Source organism: Podarcis cretensis (genome assembly GCF_951804945.1).
Source record: "Podarcis cretensis genome assembly, chromosome: 5".
Lineage (NCBI taxonomy): Eukaryota > Metazoa > Chordata > Lepidosauria > Squamata > Lacertidae > Podarcis > Podarcis cretensis.
Genome location: NC_137174.1, coordinates 49,686,400 through 49,713,662, shown reverse-complemented (window position 1 = coordinate 49,713,662; position 27,263 = coordinate 49,686,400). Strand labels below are relative to the sequence as shown.

The 27,263-nt window shown below is 41.5% G+C and overlaps 1 protein-coding gene and 1 long non-coding RNA gene across 2 annotated transcripts in view; one reads left to right on the top strand and one right to left on the bottom strand.

The window, feature by feature from the left end:
• LOC307216487 overlaps window positions 1-27,263 on the bottom strand; it is a 302,624-nt gene that overhangs the window by 28,751 nt on the left and 246,610 nt on the right. The window lies entirely within an intron of this gene.
• Window positions 6,019-17,464, top strand: KCNK18 (potassium two pore domain channel subfamily K member 18; the record flags this gene model as incomplete). Its single annotated transcript, XM_079978564.1, has 3 exons — window positions 6,019-6,238; window positions 7,308-7,451; window positions 16,653-17,464. 3 exons carry the CDS (start codon window positions 6,019-6,021, stop codon window positions 17,462-17,464), a joined length of 1,176 nt encoding a protein of 391 aa, XP_079834690.1.

Here is a 27,263-nt window from a genome sequence, read left to right as displayed (position 1 = left end):
CTTGAGAGGGATGTTAAATCAGCGTGCATAGTACTCAAGGTTAGTCAAGTAATGTTGACGTCCATCGGGCAGAAAATCCCACAAATGTCTCTTAACCCCCACTCTGAAATTGTTGTTGTTGTTGTTGTTGTTGTTGTTATTATATTTAATAATTTAAACCTCCAATGCAAACAAATTAGATGACCAACAATTTATTGCCCTTCTACCAACTTCCTGAAGTGATTGCTTCACTCTCATTAGCCGTGCAAATCAGCTTCCTTTGGAGGCTACCTCAATCTGCCTAAAGGTAGGGCTGGACATTGTCCAGGGTTTAATGAGTGAGGCCAGTTTTCTGAGGCCTGGAAAATCTGGTTTCTAGCTTGGGCATTGGGGCAGAGTTGGCTCCAATTGTCTTGCTAGATTATCTTCACAAATGATGTCCCCAGGCTGCTGGTTCTGATAGACCCCTCCACAGCTTCCATTACCATCTGCTATGTATCAGGATACATAGAAACAGGTCTCAGAGGCATAGTGTGTGGTGGCTCTTGTCAGGGTATGTTTCAGAAGGTCCTGCTTGGGGATTCTTCTTCCCCGTGGAGTTGTGGCACATGAGCTGGGGCATTGTCACTGTACTACCCTCTTGGCTGTGATGGCACTACTGCTCATCAGGACTAAGATGGGTCAGGGTAGGTGGCGACAAGGGCAGGGGAAACTTTGGGTTGGTGGGAAACTTTGAACTAGAAACTCTTGGGCAAGTCACTATCTCTTAGGTGGCCATTGTAGATATCACATTCCCTGTCCCTCGGTATGGTGTCAGCGGACATATAGGTCATGATCACACAATACTTCAAGGACCGCCTCTTTCCATATGAACTTACCTGGAAGCTGAGATCATCCTCTGAGGCCCTTCTTTGTGTGCTTCCTCCATGGGAGGTCCCAAGTTTGGCAACGCAAGAACGGACCCTTTCTGGCTATCCATTTGTGGAATGCTCTCCCCCAGGAGGTTCGGCTGGTGCCTTCATTTTACACCTTTAGGCACCAGGCGAAACATTGCTCTTTAATCAGGCCTTTGGCTAATTGACATCCGATGCCCTTTTAAATGTTTTGTGGAAGGGGGGGGGAATTATTGGGATGTCTCTGTTTTTGTTTTTATTTGTGTTTTTTATATTGTAATTTTGTGTTATAAACAGCCCTGAGATCTACGGGTATAAGGCAGTATACAAATTTAATAAATAATAATAATAATATGGGTTGGTCTTAAAGGTCATTAGTTTTAAGCCTTTATGTCAAAAGCAAGCGTATTTCTCTCTTAAGATTGTTAACCTTCTGCATTGGGAATGAATCACGCATCAAGAGTTGGGAGTGTTCCTGCTGTTATTTAAATCCACAAGCACAAACTTGTTCTCTAAGAACCACCAATGCTTGCCAGGTGCTGTAGAGCAGAAATGTGACCTGAGTATGAAGATAGGATTGTGGTGCAATTTGAGGATGAAGTAATGGCATCTCCCTGTTAAGTATAATAGTGGCACAAAACCACCATTCCCATTTGGCTCTTTTAAAAGCTACTACAAAACTTGGCATAGTGGGATATGCCCTTGATACTCTAAATGGCATTCCTCAATAAGGCCCATCAATAATTTATCTAAGAGCAATATTTGTAGAAGCATTAAATTAAACAAAGGTGCCACGGGGAATTTAAAGATCCTCTTCCGCCAATTTAAATCGGAAGAAGAAGAAAGCAGTAAACGGATGCCCCATTCCTCTTGAAAGAAAGATTCCCCTGATTAAGCCAATATCTCAGTGGCTAACATTAACTCTACCCCATACTGCACAACTGTCCCATTTCAAGCAAGACATCCCAGATTTACAGAAACTACCCTGGCTTCTGATCCCAACACCAGATGTCCCGTTTGGGCTGTGCCAGAGCGCAGGACCAAAAGACACAGATTTTTTGGTTCCATGCTGTGGAGCAAGTGTAATTTATCTACTAATTTATCCAAAAGAGATAGAAAAAGCAGATTCATGCTATTACGAGTTGTGTGTGAGATTCCTTCGGCCTTCGTTGTGATGTGCTTAGAGCAATCAAAAACAGATTCTTAACCCAGTCAACTCTTCAATACAACTCATTGTTTATTGTTGAATAATTTTCATATAAAAATCACTGTATCAATAGAATAAGGGTTTTTTAAGAAAAGAAAAGAATCTAAATTTTTCAAGTGCAACCAGCACAAACACATAAAAATATTTTCCTTTTATTTTCTGGTGCTGCCTAGATCTTGAGAATGGTTTATTTCAGTCCTAAACACACGTATATCCCTGTGGAACATATTCCAAAGTAAGCAAGTATATTATTTAAGAGCATAAAACCACACTGATAACAACAATATTACAGTCAGCCAGGCTTAGGATTGTAGCTTATCTTGATGAGATCACCAAATAATAATAATAATAATAATAATAATAATAATAATAATTATTTATTTATACCCCGCCCATCTGGCTGGGTTTCCCCAGCCACTTTGGGCAGCTCCCAACAGAATTATATTATATCTAAATGTAAAAGGTTTTCCTTTATGATAACACAAACACAGTGAGCTTCTTTACTCCATAAAATGCACATCTATTGTTAGTTTAATAACATTCAGCTCCTCCATTTAAGCATTTATAGATGACTTGGTTCAGAGATCTATTTAGATGAATATTTATTAAAGGTAACTGAAAGACACCTTTGGCTGTTTCCACCCTGTTCATTATTTTCCAGCTCTATGAGAAGTCTAGTTAATTTATATTCAGGATGTAAAGCATAATTCATCACATATAAAAACTGTTTGGGAAAGCATGAATTGTAATTTAAAGGTACTGTGAGATATATAAAAAAGATCATACTTCTGGGTCAAGTCCTATTCATATCTGTACTATTTAAAAAACTAATATAATTGAAGAGAGGCCACCAAAGAGGTAAAAAAGAAATATAATTTCATGGTCATAAACCAGCTCAAGACCATTGATTTTAGTGTAACGTTAATGTGCATGTGTTGGCTTTTGATCATTTGGAATGCCTTGAAAAGCTACTATCCTGGCCCAGCAATGCCTAATGGAAGATACTATAACCCACCTATTAATATTTCAAGAGAGCAGCAGGCAAGAGCAGGCAAAATAAGAGATGAAAATCAATGCCCATATAAATGAAATGCGGTTGTTTGGTTATTGGCTATGGCTCTGTCACATCTAACCATATGGTTTCAGGTAGTACCATCTGCGCTGGTGGTAATACATAATCTTCACCATAGTAGTCTTATATTGTAAGATGTGAGCCTGGGATAATGGCTCAAAAGATGAAATGGAACAAATAACATGACAATCTTGATTTACGTACCCAGATTTGTCTTAGTATTAATATCTGGTCATTGTGACCACAGGGACCCCAAAACATGGAGATAGCGAGTTGCATCAAAGCAATAGCCGATCAGAGATTGTCCATTTAGACTGTATACAAGTTGCACCTGCAATAAAACAGTGATGTGCAGAGTGGTCCTGTTAACAATTCTACCCACTCCAGTTCATTCCCCTTGCCCTGCCCAGTTTCTCATTTTCCTCCCAACAAACTATTGGAATGTGTTTATTATGAATGCATTTGCTTCACCACCACATGTCTCTCTCCCCCCCCCCCTTTATATGTCCTGGCAAGCAGCAGCAGCAGCAGCATGACTGACAGAAGGACAGGCACATGGTGCCACACTACCATGCTATCTGCCACTGCTTCTGCTCTTGATCTCCAAGGCTTGCCAACCTGCCCACTCAGTTCAGTGATCTTGAGGGTGGGGGATTCCTGCAGCTGTTCTTGTCCAGTGGAATGCCTCGAGTACAGTGTGGCATGTAGCAAACATTGCCCCTTTCCTTTTACTCCTTCTCCCAATGAATCACTTAGTGATGGGCAGGAAGGGAAGATGTATAGTATATGTATAAATTATATGGACTTGAAATCTGAGCATTTAATGCTTGGAAGTACAGCAGTTGACTATAATGGAACACCTAAACAACAGCTCATTGATAAAATAATGCAGGGAGAGTTGTTATTGATTATCTAAAAGCCTTTCAGTATCCAAAGAAAGAGCTTTCTAATTTGAACTACTGTGATCCAAGAAAATTAGAAGAACTGCCTGCATTCTAATTTGCACTTATCTGACGGAATAATTGAATTAGGCTTGTCTGCAGTAATCCCCCTCCCCCTATTTCCACAGAATATTTTCATAGCACAACATCTCTGTGTTAGCAAATGAAATACTTTTGAAAATGTGTTGGGCTTTACCTTTTATTAGTACAGACCTGAACATGGGGAGGGAGTGCACAGATACCCAGTTTCTTGATCCATGTAGACTGGATCATGCTCAGGAATGGGTCAGGTAGTCTGTGCCCAGTCAGAAGGCTACTCAACATCTTCTTATCCCAACATCAGGATGCTTTCAGGAGCAGATTAAACAATGTCCCAGCAATTTCATGAAAATACTTCTCAGAGATACAACAGCACATAGCAAATAGTGACTGGCAGCCTGGTTTGAGAGAAATGAGTAGAATTGCCAGGCCTAGGAATTGAATGTGGTCCGTCAGGCCTCTTCCCATGTGTCACACCCTCATCCCCAAACACAACAACAGTGGCTCTTAGTTGAGAATAAGAAAGGGATCTTTATTTTGGCTAAAAATGTTACAGGCTCAGCAGCAAGCATAGGGCCCAGAAATCAGGATCCCAAGGTAACACATACAGAACTGAACAGAAGCAATGCAGATGTCCCAACAATTTCCCCTCCCCTCCCACCAAGCTTTTAAATATGAGTTAGGGTGAGTTAACTTGCAAGACTCTCTCACTTACGTGACCTTTCAAAGTCATGCTCTGTCTGGGCTAGTGCATCTGATCCAGTCCACAGAGGCAGCACTTGGTCACTGGCAACAAGACTGTGTCCTGCTAACTCTGACTCCTGCTTCTCCTCCACCTCTTCCTGCTCAGCCCCTCCCGCTGGATGGAGTGTATCCAAACTGTCCAGTACCTTGCTGCAAACACTCCATTTGGGGGGGTTTAATGTTGCCTACTGCTGGTGGGAGACTGTCTGGAGGAATCCTCTTGTCCACTTGGGTATAGGTTGGGCTCCACCACAGCAGAGCCCCCCAACTCATCTCTACTCAATAATCTACCCTTCCAGAACACATTTTAAAAGGGCCATCAGCCAAAGGCCAGGTTAAAGAGGAACATTTTTGCCTGGCACCTAAAGGTGTATAATGAAGGCACTTAAGGCATTCTAATCTGTATATATACACAGGATACTGACCTACAACACAGTCCTAATCCTGTCTACTACTTGAATTCAATGGGGCTTATTTCCAGGTTAGTGGGGTTGTTGTTGTTGTTGTTGTTGTTGTTGTTGTTAGGACTGCAGTCTTAGTGCAGCAAACACCCAGAAAGCCAGGATGAAAGGGTGGGAGGAATAGCAAAACAGAGTGATATTTTGAATTCCCTGGAAAATAAACATTAATCCATACAATGGCAGAAGCACAATAGATACTACATCTTCACTCCTTGGGGAAACCCCCTGATCATATTCTGATCCATTATCTGTATCCATTATCTATACTCTGCAGTTTGCTTTCTCTTACTGGAAATTTCGTTTCAGTTGTTGCCAGAGGGCAGATCGCAGGAAGTTATACTGCACAGTACCCAAACTATCCCCTCCTTTCAAATATCACGTAACTGTCAGAGAGGCTGTACTGTAGCCTGTCATCTGCATGCATTATAGCTCTGGTGGAAATCAATAGCCATTCTGCACAAAGTATTAACATCTGACAGACGGATATTTCTCAGACATGATTGGTTGCAAGCTCTCTCCAGGCTCCTTTGGGTATTGTGAGGATATCTCCAGTTATAATATCAAGAGCGCTTTAAGCATGGAACAGAAATAGTGTATTCTATTCCTCTTAAGCGGAAGAGGTTTCACAGGAGTGCTGGAGCTTTCTTGAGTCTGCTTTTGCCGAGACAAAAGTTTTGAGAAGATGAAGACAGAACCATCGCCTTCCCAGACAGAGAAAAAGTCCTGCAACCAAGTGTTTTGGACAGTCTTCCCTCATGTCTGCTTCATTTGTTCCTTAGTGATCTACGCATTGCTGGGTGCTCTCATGTTTTCTCATGTTGAAGGCAACAGAGAAAGCAATGAAACAGAAGCATATCAAACTTTCATGCGACAGCTTTGGAATCTGTCAAAGAATTCATCAGGTATGTGCACAAGTAGCATTGGCAGAGATGTATTAACCCAAGTTTATTTCACAGAGTGGATGTCAATTCTCTTGTCCTTTTGAATATCTGAATATATTTGGGCACCTGTGACTCTGCAATATACTGTGTTGGGTGGTTGGTTTGTTTTTTGCTTGTTTTAATGTGAAAGGATTTCTCATCTTCGGAGGAATCTCTGCTCCCAGTTTCCGAACATTATACTTATCTCTGGTTTATGAAAACAGCTGCTGCTTAGGTCTTCTTCCCCATTTTATGACTTTATTGTTGTGTAGATCTTTCTCACCCCACAATCTTGGTCATGGGTTGTGGGGCACTGCCCATGAATGGACATTTTGGTGTGAAACAGATTCCTTGGTTCCAGTAAAGCAGTTCATTATTTTGAGGCTTTCTTTCATACCAATCACTGTAGGCGGCTGTACCATGCCTGCCCTACAATGCTACAATCCTAAAGTCAAGTTTTGTACATATCCTAAGAAGCAATAAGTCCTTTTCGAGGAATGTGATTGTTCCAGGATGTATCATTTTAAGAAAGAATGGGTTTGGAACAATGGTGATAATTTATTGAAAAAATATTTAAGATCCAAATTTGTCAGGAACATTTTGTTAAAATTATGCTTGAAATTCAATCTCAGGTTTAATTTTATGATGTTTTCTTTTTTCTATCACTCCTCAGTATTTTCTCCATGCCTTCACTCAGTACTATGGAAAACATGTAAACGCACATGCTTGTGTTACCAAGCAGGTGCTGTTTACATTTATTTCAACACCAGCTAGAGTGGAAACCCCCACCCTCACCCAGGAATTAGGGAAGAACAGCTGCCAGATCATAAGCGCCCCCCCCCCCGTCCAATCATTACTTTCCTCTCCATGGAATGATGCACTGGAAGAGAGGCGTGGGTGGACTTGTTTTAAAAAACCTAAACCTCAATAAAAGCCAGCCAGCCAGTCTGTGCTGAATAACTCAACGGCCCATAACCCTTACTTATTGTCCATCATCCAGGACCATAATTTTCAGTTTGTTTAATACTAAATCCCACTTTCTTATGAACAGGAAATGAGATCTCCTTTGATGAGTTCAAGGAAGAAGCACGTAAGCTGATTGAAACAATTGAATGGGAATGGTTTGGCGACCCTAAAAAGAAATGGTCCTTTCTGGGCTCTCTCTTTTTCTGCTGCACTGTGTTCACAACAGTGGGTAAGTATGACTTTTCGAAAGTATTTTGCACTTGACTTGTTAAGATAACTGAGCTCATCAGCATGTCTGCAAGAAATATATAAACCCCAGTGGGAACCTGTAGCTTCTTCAGCAACAGCATATGCCACCAGAATCTCAAAGTTACCTACATTACACCATGAATATAGTCATTTGAGGGTGAATGTCGGTGTCCATGTACATAGGAGTAACTCTCATTGAACTCAGAGAGATTACTTCCAAATATATATACACATAGGGTTTATGGTTGCAAAGCTACAATCCTGTGCTCATTTATCAGACAGTAAGTCACACTGGATACAGTGGGATTTACTTCCGAGAAAACATGTGATTGTACTGCAAGTTACATCAAGGACCTCTCATAAAGTTTTTACATACAACGTGAAGACACTTCTTCAGTGTTATAAAAGTAGCTGAAACAAACAAGTAAGTTAAGTCATCATAAGGTGCAGAAACTTCCCATAGAAAGCTGGAGTAAAGCTTCCAGGATTATTCATTGGGGCAGCCATATAAGGGAGTACAGGATGTGGGGCTCATGAGGGTCCCCAGGCACACCAAATCTAGAAATCTTCTTACATTTCTGTTTGGAAAAGGTTTAAAGTTATTGATGTTAAAAAAATATTTGCAATATTCGAATATAACTTTATTATGTCAGTTAGTATTATGTGTAAAGACGTGTCTCTAATTTATATACATTCTGAAGACTTGTGCTTCATATTTTAATCCCCAATCAAATCACATCACATCAAATCTTTACTAATCTTGTCGATGAACAACATTTAGAGAACAGGATAAAACACACATAAAACACATTCACTTCATATTTAATTATATTCCAACAGAATATTAATACAGTATTAATAATAATAAAGTGATAAAATATCAAACATTAAAAACTTCCCTAAACAGGACTGCCTTCAGATGTCTTCTAAAAGTCAGATAGTTGTTTATTTCCTTGACATCCAATGGGAGGGTGTTCCACAGGGCGGGCGCCACTACCGAGAAGGCCCTCTGCCTGGTTCCCTGTAACCTCACTTCTCGCAGTGAGGGAACTGCCAGAAGGCCCTCGGAGGTGGACCTCAGTGTCCGGGCAGAACAATGGAGGTGGAGATGTACCTTATTATTAATTTTGTTGGCCTCCATCTATCTTGAGAGACAATGGAGTGTGCCTGGGGGGCAGGCGGAAGTCAAACTGCTGTGCTAGCAGCACTGAAGTGACTCGCCTGGGGCACAAACCAGGGCAGTGTGTATGGAGGTCGAGGGCTGCCAAGATGACAAGATCCCCCTCTCAGCCTTTCTGTTGTGGTTCAAAGGAAAGCAGAGCGATATGTTTGGCACCAGCATTGCTGCAGGAGTTGCCGGAAGGAGATATACAAGATGCCATCCAACTGTCTTAGGGACTCCACTCAGGATTTGTGTAGGGTTAGCCTTTTCTTCTCCCAAAGATATCCCGCAAGGCAGCAGAGTTTTAGGATCAGAGTTTTCCTTCTTCTAGATGGGCTGCCTTCCCAGGTTGATGAGCCTCATCTGCCCCTCACTTCCCTCTACAGCAGCCTTTCTCAACCTGTGGGCATAGGCGCCGACTCCATGGGGCCTGAGGGGGCCCGAGCCCCCTCAAAAATTCGTTTGGGGGGGCTCCGCCCCCCCAATAATTTAAGAAAATTATTACCGTAAATTTCGCTCTATAACACGCAGATTTTTTCTCCTAAAAAGTAAGGGGAAATGTCTGTGCGTGTTATTGAGCGAATGTGTGGTCCCTGGAGCTGACTTGCCGGAGCGCAGGGGCAAAAATAGGCAAAAATCAGGCAAAAATAAGATAGGGCGGGCGGGCGGAGGGAAGGCGGAAGCTGCTGCTTTCCTGCATTCTGCCTCAGGGTCTTACTGCCCACCCGCTTCTGTTGCTGCGTTTGCTCAAACTCAACAAAGAGCAGGGAATCCCCTGCCCTCCTGGCAAGCAGAGGGTTAAGGAAAGGATCGAGTCCTTCCTTCTAATTCTTTCCTAGTCACACTACGTGCAGGCTCCAGCCCACCACCTCCTCCTCTCCGTGCTCTAGGGACTCGCAGGCAGCCGAAAAACATGCAGGTGGGAGAGAGAGAGAGAGGGCTGGCTTGGGGGGGGGGGACTTTTGTCTTCCTTTCCTCCCCCCCACCCCGTTAAACTCCTCCCCTGCATTCTTAGCCAGCTGCTTCTCCGCACACCCCTCTTGTGCTTCTTGTCCCTTCTGTGTTTTTCCTTCCCTCCCCATTTAAAACGTGGTGACAAAGCACGGATCCACATGGATCCTCAGGATTTTTGCATTGGGTCACCCCAAATTCACCATCAGATCACATTACATGTCCATGGCTACAGTCTGTACCAAAAAAATCACGCACCCACTGTTGCCTGGGGCTGCAATGGTGCAAAAACGTGGTTACAAAGCATGGATCCACAGGATCTTTCCACTGGGTCACCCCAAATTCACCATCAGATAACATAGCATGTCCATGGCTACAGCCTGCACCAAAAAAATCACGCACCCACTGTGGCCTGGGGCCACAATGGTGCAAAAACGTGGTTACAAAGCACGGTCCACATGGATCCTCAGGATTTTTGCATTGGGTCACCCCAAATTCACCATCAGATCACATAGCATGTTCATGGCTACATCTTGCACCAAAAAAATCACGCACCCACTGTTGCCTAGGGTCACAGTGGTGCAAAAACGTGGTTACAAAGCACGGATCCACATGGATCCTCAGGATTTTTGCATTGGGTCACCCCAAATTCACCATCAGATCACATAGCATGTCCATGGCTACAGTCTGTACCAAAAAAATCACACACCCACTGTTGCCTGGGGCTGCAATGGTGCAAAAACGTGGTTACAAAGCATGGATCCACAGGATCTTTGCACTGGGTCACCCCAAATTCACCATCAGATCACATAGCATGTCCATGGCTACATCTTGCACCAAAAAAATCACGCACCCACTGTTGCCTAGGGTCACAGTGGTGCAAAAACGTGGTTACAAAGCATGGATCCACATGGATCCTCAGGATTTTTGCATTGGGCTACTCCAAACTCACTGTCAGATATTAAAAATCTTTATAAAATAGAGAATTAAATACATACAGAATGTTAAATTTTCAGTTTCGAAATATTAGTACTAGTTTAGTACTGTATTTCTATATTACTATAGTACTGTATTAGTTATTTTCAAATACTTAAATATTTTTAGGGTGTAAGACCCAATTAAAGCCCGTGATTTACATACAGTATTACAGTATTTACATACAGTATTAGGCATACTGTATTAACTTTATTAACTGTATTAAAGCATTAACTTTGAGATATTATTTTTATTTAATGAACCCTCAGCCTTATTCAAAGTAAGCTTAAATTAGCTATTTCACTTATTAATCAAAGTGCTATTACTGTGCGACAGCAATATTTTATGTTTTATTCTTTTAATGATAGTTTAGGATTTATTTAAATATCATTTCAGTCTTTTCAGAGCTATATATTCACTGCTCTGTAATAGTCTATAAGCATAATTGTTACTGTAAATTAAATTAGCTTTTTACGAAAATACCGTGCGTGTTTATGTTTTGTTTCTTTTTTCAAAGCCAAAAAGTGTTTCAGGCTTGTCGAGTTTCCCGGAGTGTGGAGTTATAGAGAGTTGAGTTTTCGGGGTTCTAATGTTGATCATATGACTCTAAAATACTTGTAAAAAACTTTAAAACTCACTAATTTTCATCTAAAATTTAGAAAACTTCCCGGTGTGGCCCCCCCCCTGCCTGTGGGTCCCCAGATGTTGTTGAACTACAACTCCCATCACCCCTAGCTAGCAAGGCCAGAGCTCAAGGATAATGGGAGTTGTAGTCCAACAACATCTGGGGACCCACAGGTTGAGAACCGCTGCTCTACAGCATGTGCAGAAACTCCCTTCTTCATCGTTGGACCCACTACTGGTCTTGTCTACTCAATCCGGCAGCACCTGTCTTCACGTGCAGGAGAAGTCCCCAACTCACCAAGGGTTTGAGACCCATCGGCTACCCTCACCTGGTTTAGCCAGCCAGTTGAAGTCATTCCTGGGATATGGCTGCTGTCGCGTGCTGACAGCTTCTAAGAGCCACAGGTGAGAGCTGAGTGCAGGGTGGGGACCAAAGTGGACAAACTACCCCAGAAGGAGAACCACGTGTCCCCCACCACAGGTACTACCCCTCTCTTAACACCCCATTCACCCCTCATATTTAATTCAGCTGCTAATAATATTATTTCATCTCCTGTCAGAATATATTGGTATATAATCAAATTAAATTGGGAGCTCCCCCTCCAGAAAAAACCCCAATTTTTTCTCAGTGAAATATGATTGCCACTACCTCAAACCAGGAAGAAGAAACCAGGTCAGGAGGACACTAGTCTCAAACCGCAATAGTGCATAATGTATAAATGATGATTTGGTTTCAGTGTCAGAGCATTGATGCCTCTCTTAGTGCTTAGGCTATGTGTACTATGTATATTCTTGTGATGCATGCACCAGAGATAGATTCTCTACCTCTGCACAGATAGCCTGTATGGTATAGTGCTTAGAGTACCTGGCAGACTGGAGTTCAAATCCCCACTCTTCCATGAAGCTCACTGGATCACTACCTCTCCACCTAACCTACTTCACAGGGTTGTTGTGAGGATAAATGGAAAGGAAGAGGAAACATGTATGCCACCTTGAGCTTCCTGGAGGAAAGGTGGAATATAAATGTAATAAATAAATGAATGAATCTTCAGGTCATCAGTTGGTATACCCCAATTTATTTCCTGAGATTGAGGTAAAGACAATAACTTATAGGGACCACTTCAATGAACATATTATGTTCATTGAACCAATGATATTCAAGGAGCAAGTAAAATCTCACTTGGAGTTCTCTTAAAGATATATTAGCAAGGAGCAATGTTAGTTTTTAACATTTGCATTTTCCTTCCAGTGTAGTACATCATATGGGGAAAGGTGGGCTTTGGTGAATCTAGTCTTCTTCTGCTAGCTAAGTCATTTAAGATGACTGTTTCAAGAAATAATCATCTAAGCAACATATGCATACCAAAAGATTCACAGTAATAGGGACCTAATTCGTTTGTGGCTGACAAATGCCATATTGCTATTTTTAGCAATTGAATTTATAGTAAAATAAGCAACAGGGTAGATCCAAAAGGTATCTCATAACAGAAATATTAATACATGACAATTTTTAACAAAAATAAAATATAAATATTAGTATTGATGTCATTTGATGATTTTCAAAAGTTAAGACATGATTGACACGTGATTGACGTGATTGACACTGTTCTGCATTCTCTTCCCCCCTCCTCACTTGTGGCTGCTTGCCATACATTGGCAACCTATTTCTTGATTGTGAGCACTTTGGAACTACACCAACTTTTTGCAATTATCATTTTTGCTGTCGTCAACAATTCTGGGATTACAAGACAGTGCATGTCTGATTTGTAGTCACTTATGAATCCAGGCAATAAGGATTTGGGAGTTAATGGCCAATTATAGTCTGTCATTGATTTCTGTTTAAAAAAAATTCCCAAACTGTTTAGACAACAGTTTGGGAAAGAGGGGATGTTCACTGAGACCTTTCATGAGCATCAGAGAGGAGGTACCAACTGGCACAGCCATCCTCTGAAATTTGCACATCTTTGAATTTTCCAAATCACTCCCCCAGGGTAAAATGTGTATGAGAATCAACTTATTGTTGAAATATATATATATAAATACATTATACTCAAGAAAACTGCTTTCCAAAAATGTGTATATTAGGTAAAACTCTGTACAAAAATGTGTATATTAGAAGAAAAGGAATATAAAGTGACAGAAGAGTAGAGACTACTTAGCTAGATGGACCTGATATGTGGCAAATTCCTACTATCTAACTGAGATCCAGTGTGGTATAGTATTTAGATGTCAAAGCGATAAACAACTACCTGACATTCAGAAGACATCTTAAGGCAGCCCTGTTCAGGGAAGTTTTTAACGTGTGATTTTACTGTATTTTTGTTTTTTATGGAAGCCGCCCAGAGTGGCTGGGAAGGCCCAGCCAGATGGGCGGGATATAAATAATAAATTATTATTATTATTATTATTAGAGGGCCAGGGAGTTCCACGTTCAGACACCTGCCCTCTGTCCTTGGGACAGAAGTTATATCTCAGCCTAGCCTAGACTGCTGTGAGGATTAAAATGGACCATAAGACATTTTATTTTTGACACCATACATTGCAATCCAGCAACAGCATTCCAAGTGAGATGGGCTGAATTAGTTTAACAGCTGGCCCACTGAAGTCAGTGAGGCTGCAACCCACAGCCCATTTGCTAGGGTAGAGCATGGCAGGTGTGCTTGGGTCTTATGGCTTTTAGGTTGCAGAAAGCTATTGGATCAGATGTCTGTCAAGAGCCATCTGTCCCCATCCCCTTGTGCAGGCAGAAGAGTGGAAGAGAGAGAATAAAGATGAGGATGGGTGTGGGGGTTAGGTCCACTTTCAGCTCTGGTTATGCCAACTGCTGGCATTCAGCCCACCATAGCTTACTCTCAAAGACAGATGAAAGGTTGACCATCCTTGTACTAAGGAGTAAGCCTCATTAACTTAGTGAGATTTGCTTCTGTAAGCATGCAAAGGGAGTTTGCAGTGATGCAAGTAGTTCATGCAGAGTGACCTTACTCATCCTGACTTTCCCATGTTGTAGCCTCACAGTTAGAAAAGCCGTAGAAATGTTTCTATAACTTAAGTATCAATAAGTTGATTGTAAAAAATATTTCCAGTGAAATACTAGTTTTCAAATCCTGTTAGGGGGCAAATGATAAATGAACAAATAAAGGAATCCAGTTTGAATATGACATTCTTAGCAGCTGCAGCAAAGTCCATTTGTATTAACCTAGAATAAAATCATTATAAAAATTTCATATGTTGGGTATTTGCCACCTTATATGTTGAACAGAATAGATAACATTGACTATTAAAACTACTGGAAACATACAGGTGTTGCGAATGAGGCAGAAAAATAAGAATCTATCTTGCAGGGAAATAAAACCTCCAAGAAATTTGAAGATATTTTAGTACAGCAGGTTTTCAACGTTATCTTAAAGCAGCAAACATATAAAAGAATATTTGTCCAGCTGTAGACTTCATACTATCATAAAGCTGGAAATAATAATAATAATAATAATAATAATAATAATAATAATAATAATATAGTTCCCTGCTCCCAAAGAAGGCTTATCCCTCCACCAGTTCTCTTCCCCTTCCTGGTCCAATCCATATACGCAATCCAGACAGTTGTGGCTCATGAACTAGACGGTGCCTGTAAGGCAAATACCCCTGGACTCAGGAAATCAAGCCAAGCCAGCAAAATCATGAAAGCAATGCCAATCTATTTGCTGAGGGTTTTTTTTTTTGTTTACTGTATTTGAGATAGGAAAGGAGGACACACTCTCTGTTGCCTGTAACCTCAGGCAGAATTTGTTAGTATTTGGGTGGACTGTATTGTTAAAGTATTTTACAAATAACAACCCCACCCCATCCCCCCAAAAATCCCAGAGTCTGGGCTTAAGCCTTTTCGATTACTATCATTAAGAGATAAAAAGGAAACAAAAAAAAAAACCTACTCCATACATTTAAATTATAGCAATTAACTTCCTCCTCTAGCCAATCCCTGAAGTCTACATTATTAGTTGCTTCCAGGTGTGAAAGTAAGGAGATAAAGGCATTCCAAGCTTCAAGGCCACACATCAAGTTGGCTGTAAAGTTGAGAATGGAATCTAAAGACTGTAGGAATGCTTAGTAGCAAGAATTCATGCAGTATTTGGGAGGTACTTCTATAACAACTTTTCTGGGAGTAAGTCCTATTGAACTCAGTGCAACATGCTTTTGAGTGGACACAAATAAGATATGCTGTTAAACCTTTGGTTTGCTAACATCTCTTGATGAACTAAGTAGCATATGTAGTGACAGATCTCCTCATAAACTACTATCTTCCTATTGTATTTTGTATGCAGTGTGGAATCACTGTACCCCCCCCCCCAAACCCAATTTTCTATTAGTTCTTAGGAGGAAAGGACTCTGATCATAACATATAGGAATGTTATTAATGCAAGTTGACATTATGTGATTTGATTTGTTGACGATTTGCCCTTTGCTGCTAGATCTTTAAGGGAGAGTGAGGCCTCAGGCAGCAGATACTAAAGGGAAGGGAGCAGGCAGAATGGTGTAACCCATACAGACTGCCCTGAAAGCCCTAAGGTAGCTTGCTGTCCTCAGATGGGGTGGATAATTTTTTCCCATTGCCAAATGTAAGAGTCAAGAACAAGTTTGATCAACTTCCGTGCATGGAATGGGAGAAGTGCCATCGTTCCCTTTGCCTCAGGCAGCAAAATGTCTTGGGCTGGCCTTGTGTTGTAGTCAACCAGTGTATTACAAAGAGATGAAGTTGAAGTATGCTAACATCTTGCTAAATCACCTACCAGCACTTAAAAAAATAAAAATCAATCAAGGATTACCAAAAGTCAGTCTTTAGTTGAGCAAATGATACCCAAGTTAGATACAGTGGTACCTCAGGTTAGAGGCGCTTCAGGTTACAGACGCTTCAGGTTACAGACTCCGCTAACCCAGAAATAGTACCTTGGGTTAAGAACTTTGCTTCAGGATGAGAACAGAAATCATGCGGTGGCGGCACGGCGGCAGAGGGAGGCCCCATTAGCTAAAGTGGTGCTTCAGATTAAGAACAGTTTCAGGTTAAGAATGGACCTCCAGAACAAATTAAGTTCTTAACCCGAGGTACCACTGTACTGGAAGAATGTTGTTATTTGCAGATAAGCATGAAGAAACTAAGGATAAACTCTACAGAAGGAGGCAACCTTTCCAAAAGAATTTAAAAAATGCACAAAAGGGGACTTAAAGAAACCATTTAGTCTTGCATTGTAGGTAGGTAAATTAAGTTCTGCATAGTATTTGTCACATGCAATGGAAATACATGAATGTAGTAGAGCTGTCTGTTTTTAGACTTCATGTTCTGGGTGGCAGGGAAGCAATATTGGATAAAGGGAGGAAATTCTTTGCATATTTCATCAGCTTGGATTTAATTGACATACCAGTGAAAAAACAAATCAAATGGAATTTAAATTGTGCTTCTCTGATTCTGTTTGGTTTCAGGTTATGGTCATACCTACCCTGTGACAAGACCTGGGAAATACTTGTGTATGCTGTATGCATTATTTGGCATCCCTCTAATGTTCTTAGTTCTCACTGATATGGGAGACATCCTCTCATCTATATTATCCACATCTTACAATAAAGGGAGACAACTACAGTCAAAAATATTAGCCAGGCTTTCTCTTGCATCCTGCTGGAAGAAGAAGAGAGACTCAAAATCTGGATCCTTAGCCCTCAGGCAAACCAAAGTAGTCCTTCATGAACCTTTAAACATCAAAGAAGTGCTAAGACATCATTCTTCACTGAAAATAAAGCCTTGCCAAAGTCGAAATGTCGAAATATTTGAACAACTTATTGCCAGGGAGAACCAGTTCCTTGCACCACCGAGACCTGGCAAGTTTGAACGATGGAGTTCATGCCCTGAACTGGATTCAGGGGCAATGATGAACCACATGATTGACAATATGGACAATATAGGGAAAAGAGTAGAAAAGCTGGATGTGCCATTTTGGTTGATGATGCTCATTGTCTTTGTATACATTTCCTGTGCTGCCGCCATCCTTCCACGCTGGGAAAGCCGTTTGAATTTCGAGGGCGCTTTCTATTTCTGCTTCATCACCTTAACAACAATTGGCTTTGGTGACGTTGCCCTGGAACACCCCAACTTCTTTTTGTTTTTGTCATTTTATATTGTGGTCGGCATGGAAATCGTCATCATCGCTTTCAAGCTGGGACAAGACAGGCTCATTTCTCTGTACAAAAAGTTGATCTGCTGCATCGGACGGAAAAATACCCCACCAAAAATGGTATGAAAAATGTCCATCTAAATAAAAGGAGAGGCAGCAACATCAGTTCCAAACTAATGTTGATGGTCAGCTGCTGCAGGCTATTGCAAATGCTTTTGTTTTTCCACCTTTGATTCAGTAATAGAAAATCACGATGGGTGATTATTTTCATTGACAGTAGGATCTGCTGTAAACTAGTGGAATGATTATGTAGCAGCTGAACACAAATGATAGTGAGGGCATTCCTCCCCTTTAAGGAGTAAAACTGATGGAATAAAACTATTCTTTGGAACACTAGGTAATATAGAAGGTGCCTCTCTGTTAAATATGAATATTTACAATTGTGTGGACATATCCACCATTTGGCTCCCCCCACTCCATTGGCAATGACAGCGGTGAGCTAGAATAATTGATAATAACAATGAAATATTTACAATATTAATATATCACATCTTACTGAAATTGGTTCCATGTAAGTTTACACAATTGAAATAACAAAATAAAACAGGCAATTGGTAAGATTTCAAAATGCTTAAAATTTAAAAGCCTGGGATAATAAAAGGGGGTTTATTTGGCACCTAAAATATGATGGTGATTGATCAATCAATCAATCAATCAATCTAAATAACACTTGATGCAAAAAAAAGGACTTCAATATGGTTTACAGGTATATTTTAAAAAATACAGAATCATTGAAATATAGGCATCCAAAATTAAAATGTGCAATAAAACAATTTCATCAAAATATAGACAATTGAATCTGCAATTAAGGGGTCATCCATAACAGCAAGAACTCCTTGATGGACACTGGTGTGGAAGCTGGTTTTCTCTCAGCTGTCCCTGATCTAAGCATGGCAAATGGCTGTGAAAACCACTGAGAAGAAATCCAGAAGAACCCACCATGTTACATTCCCTCTGTCTCTCCTAGAGATGGTTATCAACCAGGGCAAAAAAGGCAGTTTCAGATGGCAACATTACTACCACGTGAACTTCCTGGGGGAATGCCATTCTATGAATGAGGCACGATGGCTGAGAAAGCCCCCTCTCCAGTTATCACTCACTTCATTGATGTCACCCAGGTCTATTTTTTTGTCACATCTGAACCAGAAGTGGCTGTATAAGCTCTGGACTGGATGCTGTGGTGGGCTGGATGAAGGCTAGGAAACTGAGTGAATCCTGGCATGACAGAGCTTCTGTGGGCAAGTGATTTCTGTGGTCAGAAGATAGGCCAGCTGTCTGTTTTGGGCAGGGTTGCATGACCTTTGAAAGGGCAGGCATGCAGTCTGGGGGATGCTCCTACAGGTGTCTGTCACTGGAAACTCAGGTATCTTCCTAAGCTTGAAAAATCTGCCAACAAACCAATATGCTACTGGGTCCAATCTCTTCTTCTTCTTTCTTTGGCAATCACTCACAGCCAAATATGGTCTTAACAGTGTGTCCGTAGGTGACTGTGGAGACCAATTCTGGACCCACAGATCAAATTTAAGGTGCTGCTGTTAGTATGTATATAAAGCCTTAAACAATTTGGGGCCGCTGCCAGGCAAAGCCACCCCCTGAATGGTCGGCAGCAAGAAAGTGGACAGGTGAGAGATGGCTGAGGGCAATCTGAGGTTGGTGGGCCAGTTGTCCATTTACCCTAACAGATCAGCCTCTACCAGTAGCAGCACTGATGTTATGGAACTACCTGCCAAAGAAGATCTAACAAGTTCCATCTGTATTAACTTAGAAGCAAAGATCTTCGTTTAATCAAGCTTTCCTGAAATGTGACCATTTTTGTATTATTAGTTACTTGACTAACAGTACAGTATTCCTGTTTGAATTTTATATTGTTTCATGTAATGTTTTGTATCATTCAGCACTGAGGTGGGACTTTCCTTTTGACTGAATGGTGTACAAATTTGCTAAAGAAAATAAAGAATCACAGGAAAGAACCTTAGCTAATGATCTGAGAGTGCAAGCAGGAAGGCACTCCTGCAAGTACTGGGATCCCAAGCTGTTTAGGCTTTAAAAGTCAATGCTAGCACTTTGAGTGGGCATAGAAGTGGGCAGCCAGCCAGTTGAGCTCTTTTAATGATAGATGGCCTGAATAGGCTGTGCCAGTTAAAATCCTGGCAGCTGTAGCAGCTCAAGCTTCCAAACTGCTGCCTTCAAAGGCAGCCCCAGATGGAACACATTATAGGAATCCAATTGGGAGGTTATCAGGGCATGGGCAACTGTGGCCAGACTAGCCTTGTGCAGGAGAAGCCACAGATACTAATGAAAAGCACTATGACAGCCTGGGCTGTAGCTTGCCCCATGAGAGAGAGAAGGAAGGCAACTAAACCAGTCCAACCAACCCCTTCTTGGCCACTTCACCACTGTCAACAAGTGGATGTCTTTATTTTTCTCCGGCTGCCTCTGCTAAAAAGCCCTTTAATTGGCACAACTTGCTCCTAATACTGAGTAGTATAGCATTTAGGGTGCAATCCTAAACCTGGCTGCCAAGCGGCAAGGCTTTATCAAGCAACAGGCACTCTGTCACATCTCCAGCCCAGACACACACAGCAGCCGACATGGAAGGTGGAGGGAGGCAGCAAAAGTGCTGGAGCTGATGCTTCAACCAGGCCCAGTGTCATCACACAACAGCAGTGGCTCAGGATGAACAGATCCTAGGGCAGCTTCCCTCCTCTACAAAAACACTCCATTTCAGGGTAGAGGAGATCCCATAGGAAGCACTGCTGCACACCTGAACATTTCGTAGGCAGAAGGATAATAACATCAATGGAATGAAACTGGCAACATTTCATCAGTGGCAGAAGGCTGGAGGCTAGCTTAGCCAGGAGAGCTGGGTGGAAGTGACTGAACACTCCCACCCCTGGGCCTGGTGCAAGAGAGAGGGTTGAATTTGTTTGCCAGGCACTGAATGAATAACAAGGTCTCATCCCCCCCCCCCCGCCCCATGAAGCTTTTCACAGTGTGTTCCTTGGAAAATATATGTGGGTGAGAGAGATATGTCATATTTTCCTGCATATGTCCAATCTTTCTTTGTTACTTTGCAGAGAACACTTGGATAGAGTTTAAGCACTCATCACACATCCTGATCTTCTTCTTTTTTATGGCTCAGCTATGTATTATGCGCTGCTGATAATGGATGGTGTTCAGAATTGTGTGTGTGTGTTACTAATAGCTTTTGTGGAATGTGGAGGTGAGGGGCCAACTGATTCTCATGCTTCCAGAGCTGGAGAAATGAAACATGGCTGAGAGCAAAAAAACAACAACAACCCAAAACAACCCAATAATTTCTCAAAATCATAAATACCGTAATTTTTCTTATTAAGCATAGTGAATGCATTTCTTCTATTTCCTACAGTACTATCACTAGAAACTTTATTTCACAACAATGTACTCCTGTTATTAAAGCACATAATGAAAACTCCCCTTGCAAACAGCAAAGATTCCTCCCCCCAGGCATGCACTTGCTTTGAGTTAGCAGTCATTGTGTGCACAACTAATCTGATTTAATGTTCTAGCTGCAGCTACTATAATATTTTCAGAGAGGCAGAGTTGGGCATGCACTGTCAGTGTCTCTGTAAAACTGCATTTTGCCAATGATAACTTGGCTGAACAGACTGGTGCCTTCTCACTAACCTCTTTCATTTTCACAGTGAAATACCACCATCTCATAGCAGTGCTGTTACAAAGATTAAATCAATGAAACTTAATGTATACATTGATCACAGAAAAGCGTTGTCATCCTAATGCATGAATATTTTCCAAATGGTGCTTACACTTGGTCTCGAAAGTGGGTTTGATTCTCTTTGTCACACAAATGCTATATACAAGTACATTTTGATTGTCAGAAAGTTCAGTAGTGCAGAACTAGGTATATAGGCTCTCGTATCAGTGAAGTATTCCTGGTAGGGTCACTGCTCTGACTTTTAAAACCCTGCTTCAATACAAGTGGGCAGTTCTTCAATATGTATCATTTGATTATGCTGGACTCCTTTTACATTTTGATCTGAGCTGATTGTCTTTCCCGTATAAGAAGCAGGAGCACTGCTAGGTACTTAAGAGATTAACAACCATGCCACAAATTGGCACGACATGTGCATATGCTAATTTATATGTATAGATGCAAGTTTAGGTGCCTGAGTGAATTAAGATGGTGTGGCTGGGGTCTCTCTGCCACTGTGCTTCATAGCATCCCCAGCATGCCCTGTAAGCAAAGGCTCCCCCCCCCAACATTGCACTAATTTATTTCCCTGCCAGTGCAAGGATTTCTGCTTGCACAATGGAACTTGCCCCCTCCCCCATGTGTGCCCCTCTCCAAATCTGCCCCAGAGGCTTGGGGATACCCCCAGAACAGATTTAGGGGGCCTGTGAGGGAAGAAAGTCCCACTGCACAAGCAGAAATCCTTGTGCTCATGGGACAGTTCCTTAGCACTACATTCAATGCAAGCCAAAGCAGATTTTTAAAAAGTTTGTTTTTAATGGTAAAGGAGTCCAGAGATCCGGGGCCCAGCATAAAAGATGTGGGTCTTGGAGGGGGCCTGCTAAACCACCCACTGAGCACACCGCTGGTAAGAAGTGAGAAAATAAGAATCCACGTTCTGAGTTCCTGATCTTTTTGCAAACTGTTAACGATGTTTGTCCAATAAAAGCAGTTGTTTTATGTTTGTTTCCTATGGTTTAAGCAAAGAGTATTTAAATAAAGAGGCTTTCAGTAACCTCAATGATCATGATTGATTGCTAGGAATTAATGAATAATTTATCATGTGCTTTAATGTATGCAAAACAATACAAATAAAGGTTATGCCTGCATCACACCATTCTAGGTATTTAATCTTTAGTTTCATTTGGCAGCTATTGTTCCAAAATAACAGCACTGTTTGGAATGACTTACAAATTTCTTTCAGGTTGCCTGATATTTACTTATGCTCTACAATGCCTCTAAGCTTGCCCTGATATAACTGAAAAGTAACGCACACAATTTCACCCAAAGCTCAACTAGTGCTTCCAGGAAAACATAGGTAAATATGAAGCCGTCTTGAAATTACTCTGGAGATGTACCGGTAAATTTGGGTGGCCCCTCTGAAGTGGCACTGAGTATGGACTCTTAAGTCCCCAAAACAGCACCATACACACAGAAGAGGGAGATATCAACAGACCTGGTGCAACCCCAAGGCTTGCAGATAAACAAAAGGAAACCTTTAGAAAAAACCTTAGGCGTGGAAACCCTAAAGCAAACTAAACATAGTGGAAAGGGAAAATTGAAAATAGGCGTGGGTGGGAGATGGAATGCCATAGGAGCACCAGAAGCTGCCTTATTGTCAGACTCACATACCCCAAACACCACCGCTGAATGTCCAGCACTCATTCAGCAATTGGGGTTCTTTCCAGATTGACGTTTGCTCCAATTTAGCATACAAGAGCAGGTTTTCTCCGGGAAAGGAGCAGGGCAAGGGGGTAAGGCACAGCACAAACAGAAGTGTGGAACACTTAAGAGGTGTTTTTAATATTTCGTTGAGAGCCACCCAGAGCAGCTGGGGCATATAAATAATAAAATTATTGTTGTTGTTGTTGTTGTTGTTAAGTGTAAGAAAGACTAATAGCAGTATAGGCTCAGCAGCAAACCTAAGGTCCAGAAGTCTAGATTCTAAGAGATTCATAAACTAATGGATGCTTCGAAGACGTCCTGAAAGGTAACATGTCCCTTCTGCCAAACTTTTAAAGACGAGGCAGGCTGAGCTTCCTCATTACACACTCTTGTTCTGTGGGCCTGCTTTGCAGATATGTGCTCTCTCTGGGTGCATTTGAACCCACCAAAGAAGGTGGCACCTTGTTTTCAGTGACAAGACTGTGTCCTGTCCCTCTGCCTCCAGCACCACTGCCATCTCCTCCTGTTCTGCCCCTCTCTTTGACTGGTTGAAGTCCTGCCTGCTCCCTGACAAGGCTCAGTACTCCCTGAAGGGGCAGGGGAGAGAGCTGGCCCATCTGCTTCTCTCTCTTTGACATCCAGAGGCAAAAGCAGAGGACTTCCCTTCTCCATGCCTTTGTGCCAGCCTTCCAGCCCTCCACCGGCTCTTCCTCCTTGTCCATCTGGGGTAGCCAAACTATGACACATCCTGATGGAACCACAGAGTCCATGACACCTATTCTGAGCCAGACAATTGTTCCATTTAACTCAATATTATCTAAATTGACGGGCCACAGCTTTTCAGGGTTTCAGGCATGATTGAACCTGGGTCCTTCTGTACATAAATCTGTGCTCTTCCACTGAGCTCTAATGTCAGAAATGTCAAACAAGCATGCTCAACTGTTTGAAGTGTCTCTCACAATAATGTGGAAATGAAAGAGAATGGAACTTGATCTAATATCACCACAATTCTGAGGATAGTTTCTCCCAGGAAGACACCAACAACGTAAAATAGAATATATTCTTTGACATAACAGAGCTGTGTCAAAGCCTGATATTGGTTTGGAAAGGAACATTCTCAATAGTGACAGTGCTTTTTTTCTGGGGGTACGCATTCTTCTAAACATTTTGTGAGTCTAAGTTTGGTCTCCTTGAGGGGGAGTATTTCAACATGAGTAGGAAAATGAGAGTACCCCTAAACATTTTTTTAGAAAAAAACACCCTGAATAGTGGCATCCCAGTTTGGAATGCCCTCGCCTCCCATGATAATAAAGTGTCAGCTCCACATAAAAATGTGACTATTCACACAGCCATTTGGCTAGACTAGTGCCCTCTCTTGGCTGATGGAGTTACTGTACATTGCTAGCACATTGCTTGGTGTTTGTTTTTTGTTTTTTTACATTAAGTTGTATTTAAATGAAATATTTTTGTTGTTGTATTTTAATGTTGTTCCTTGGCCTGAGATTGTGTGAAGAATAAAGGGCTGCCGCAAATGAAGAAATAAAAGTATGCTGTGAACGTCTTCATGTAGTGCGAGCAAAATGCTCTTGTAAAAGTGATTGTTTCTTGGGGGTGGGGGGAGATCATCTGAATGTATCCATAATTCCATGGAAATAAGATAATTAAGAAAAGCTCTAGCACAGACCTTCTTCTAAAAGCTGGTGATACTTGATTCTCCGCTTCAGCAGAATTACTTGGCTTTCACATGCAGCTGCTGGGTGACCTTGGGCCAGTCACACTTCTTTGAAGTCTCTCAGCCCCACTCACCTCACAGAGTGTTTGTTGTGGGGGAGGAAGGGAAAGGAGAATGTTAGCCGCTTTGAGACTCCTTAAAGGGAGTGAAAGGCGGGATATCAAATCCAAACTCTTCTTCTTCTTCTTCTATGTTGGCTGTTGGCTGGCTCCATGCTGAGTGCTCTGAAGGAGCAACTCATTGACTTGCGGAAAGAATAAGTGACTGTTGACACTGCTGCCTATTGCCGTATGTGATACAAGGTCTAAAGAAACAATCACATGTTTAGAGGATTGTGCTTCCAGACGACACATACTACTCTTCCATAAGCTTGCCTTGCTATTCATTTCAAACAATGGGTCAAGTACTGAGAGACTAAAATGCAAACAAGACCAGCAGTGTTAATTCAGGTGAAGGCTTTCACATTTTAGGTGGTTTTGTCCTGCAGAAACATACTTCAATACTGCAAGATGTAACTGATAACTAGGAGTTTCTGATTTGCTCTATATGCCCTGTTTCAACTTCAGCTGGTGGAAACTGTGCTTCCGCTTTGGGTATGGTTCCAACATTTGATAAACTCGGAGCTGTCTTTAAAAGGTGCATCCTGTCTGAAAGAAATTAAACCATTTCCTTCAGTAGTGGCTATGTATGTAATATGTTTAAAAAGTGAAAAGTGACTGGCCTGAAGTCACCCAGTGAGCTTCATGGCCAAGATGGCATTTGAACCCTGAAATGCCTTCTCCTGAGAGGAAGGCAAGTCCTCTCTTTGGGTCCAACCTGCTGAATTATATTTTGTGTTTTCATTTCACGTTATTACAGTACAACAGATTCTAAATTATAATTTGAAAATTATTCCAGGTAGGTCCTTGAAGAAATACTTAAAATTAGTATCCTGTTCAATTCCAAATCTTCTGCTACTTAGCTCAAAATTCCTACAGCATATGCTTTTAAGTGCTTTGTTTTAATTGGCCAAGTCTCTCTCCCCCCCCAGTTAATTGTACTCTAAGCCACATAATGAATTTAAATTTTAAATTAAAGAACTTACATCAAATTTCAAAATGTGGATGTATTCATTTTTTAAAAAAATCAGCTTGCCCTAATAATTCTTCTAGGGCTGCCACTACAGTATCTATCACATCTACATCATATGTAATGAAAACGTATTTACGGCTTGGTAGCAAATATATTGCAGTATAGCTTATTAAAGTTTGTCCATGTCATAAATTTGACCAATTTACTAACATAAAAGAGTCTGGTGACATCAGCATTGTTGTCTGTCCATGTCCAAATGACGCAATTAAAAAGCATTGCAAATAAAGCATGTGCAGCATGCAATTGTCCAAATGGAAAGTGTTCCAGCTCTACTGCCTTTATTTTTTCAAATTACATCTTGGAGCATAGCCATTTGACCAGCATTTATAAAAAGGCCAATGTCTTATCAGAGCATTCATTTTTTGTGTGCTTCCATTAATAAATACACATTATGATCATTGTGCAAACACACTGGAGCCTTCCAGCAAGCACCAGGGAGAAGAATGCAAAGGTTTCAAATTATAGCACTTTCCATTATGAACCAGCTATCTTGATTCCTGCAGGAGGGCAGAAGTGGGCTATTTGAAAGGAGCAACAAAGCAGGATTTTTTTCCCCCACTAGCAAGGGAGGAAATAAATATAGTGAGCCTATTTGTGAACAAATATGCAACTTCTGGTATATGGACAAAAGTTGTAGTTGTTTTGTTGCTGCTGCTGTTGCAATGCTCACACTTTTGAAGGACTTTTCAGGCCTGTGCTCACTCGGTTCCATTAAAAAGCAACAACACGCCAACAACAACAACAACCTGGGATTTTCATTAGGAAAAACTATATACAGTGGTACCTCAGGTTAAGAAATTAATTCGTTCTGGAGGTCCGTTCTTAACCTGAAACTGCTCTTAACAACAACTTGGGATTTTCATTAGGAAAAACTATATACAGTGGTACCTCAGGTTAAGAACTTAATTCGTTCTGGAGGTCTGTTCTTAACCTGAAACTGCTCTTAACCTGAGGTACCACTTTAGCTTAATGGGGCCTCCTGCTGCCGCCGTGCGATTTCTGTTCTCATCCTGAAGCAAAGTTCTTAACCCGAGGTACTATTTCTGGGTTAGCGGAGTCTGTAACCTGAAGCGTCTGTAACCCGAGGTATCACTGTATGTGCCTTAAGAACATGAAAAGATAAAATGGGCCTGCTGGATCAAGCCCATGGCTCATCAGGTTCAGCGTCCTGTTCTCACAGCAGTAGCCAACCAAATGCCCATGGGAAACTTGCAAGCAGGATTCAAGCACAGGAGCCCTCTCTCTTCCTGTGGTTTCCAGCAACTGGTTTCAGAAGCATGACTACCTCTCTGGCCATGGAGGCAGAACATAGCTATCATGGCTAGTAGACTTTGATAGCCCCCTCTCCTCTAGGAGTTTGTCTAATCCTCTTTTAAAGCCATCCAAGGTTGGTAGCCACCACTGCCTGCCCCCCTGGGAGTAAGTTCCATAGTTTAACTGCACCCAGAATGAAGGAGCACTTTCTGTAATCTGTCCTGAATCTCCCAACATTCATTGGACATCAGACTTGCCTATTCTTTTCCGTTTCAGTAGAGGGCTTGCTACAAACATTATTCAGAACCTGCAGATTTAAAGGATGAATTGGTGGCATGGTCTGGAAGACAAAC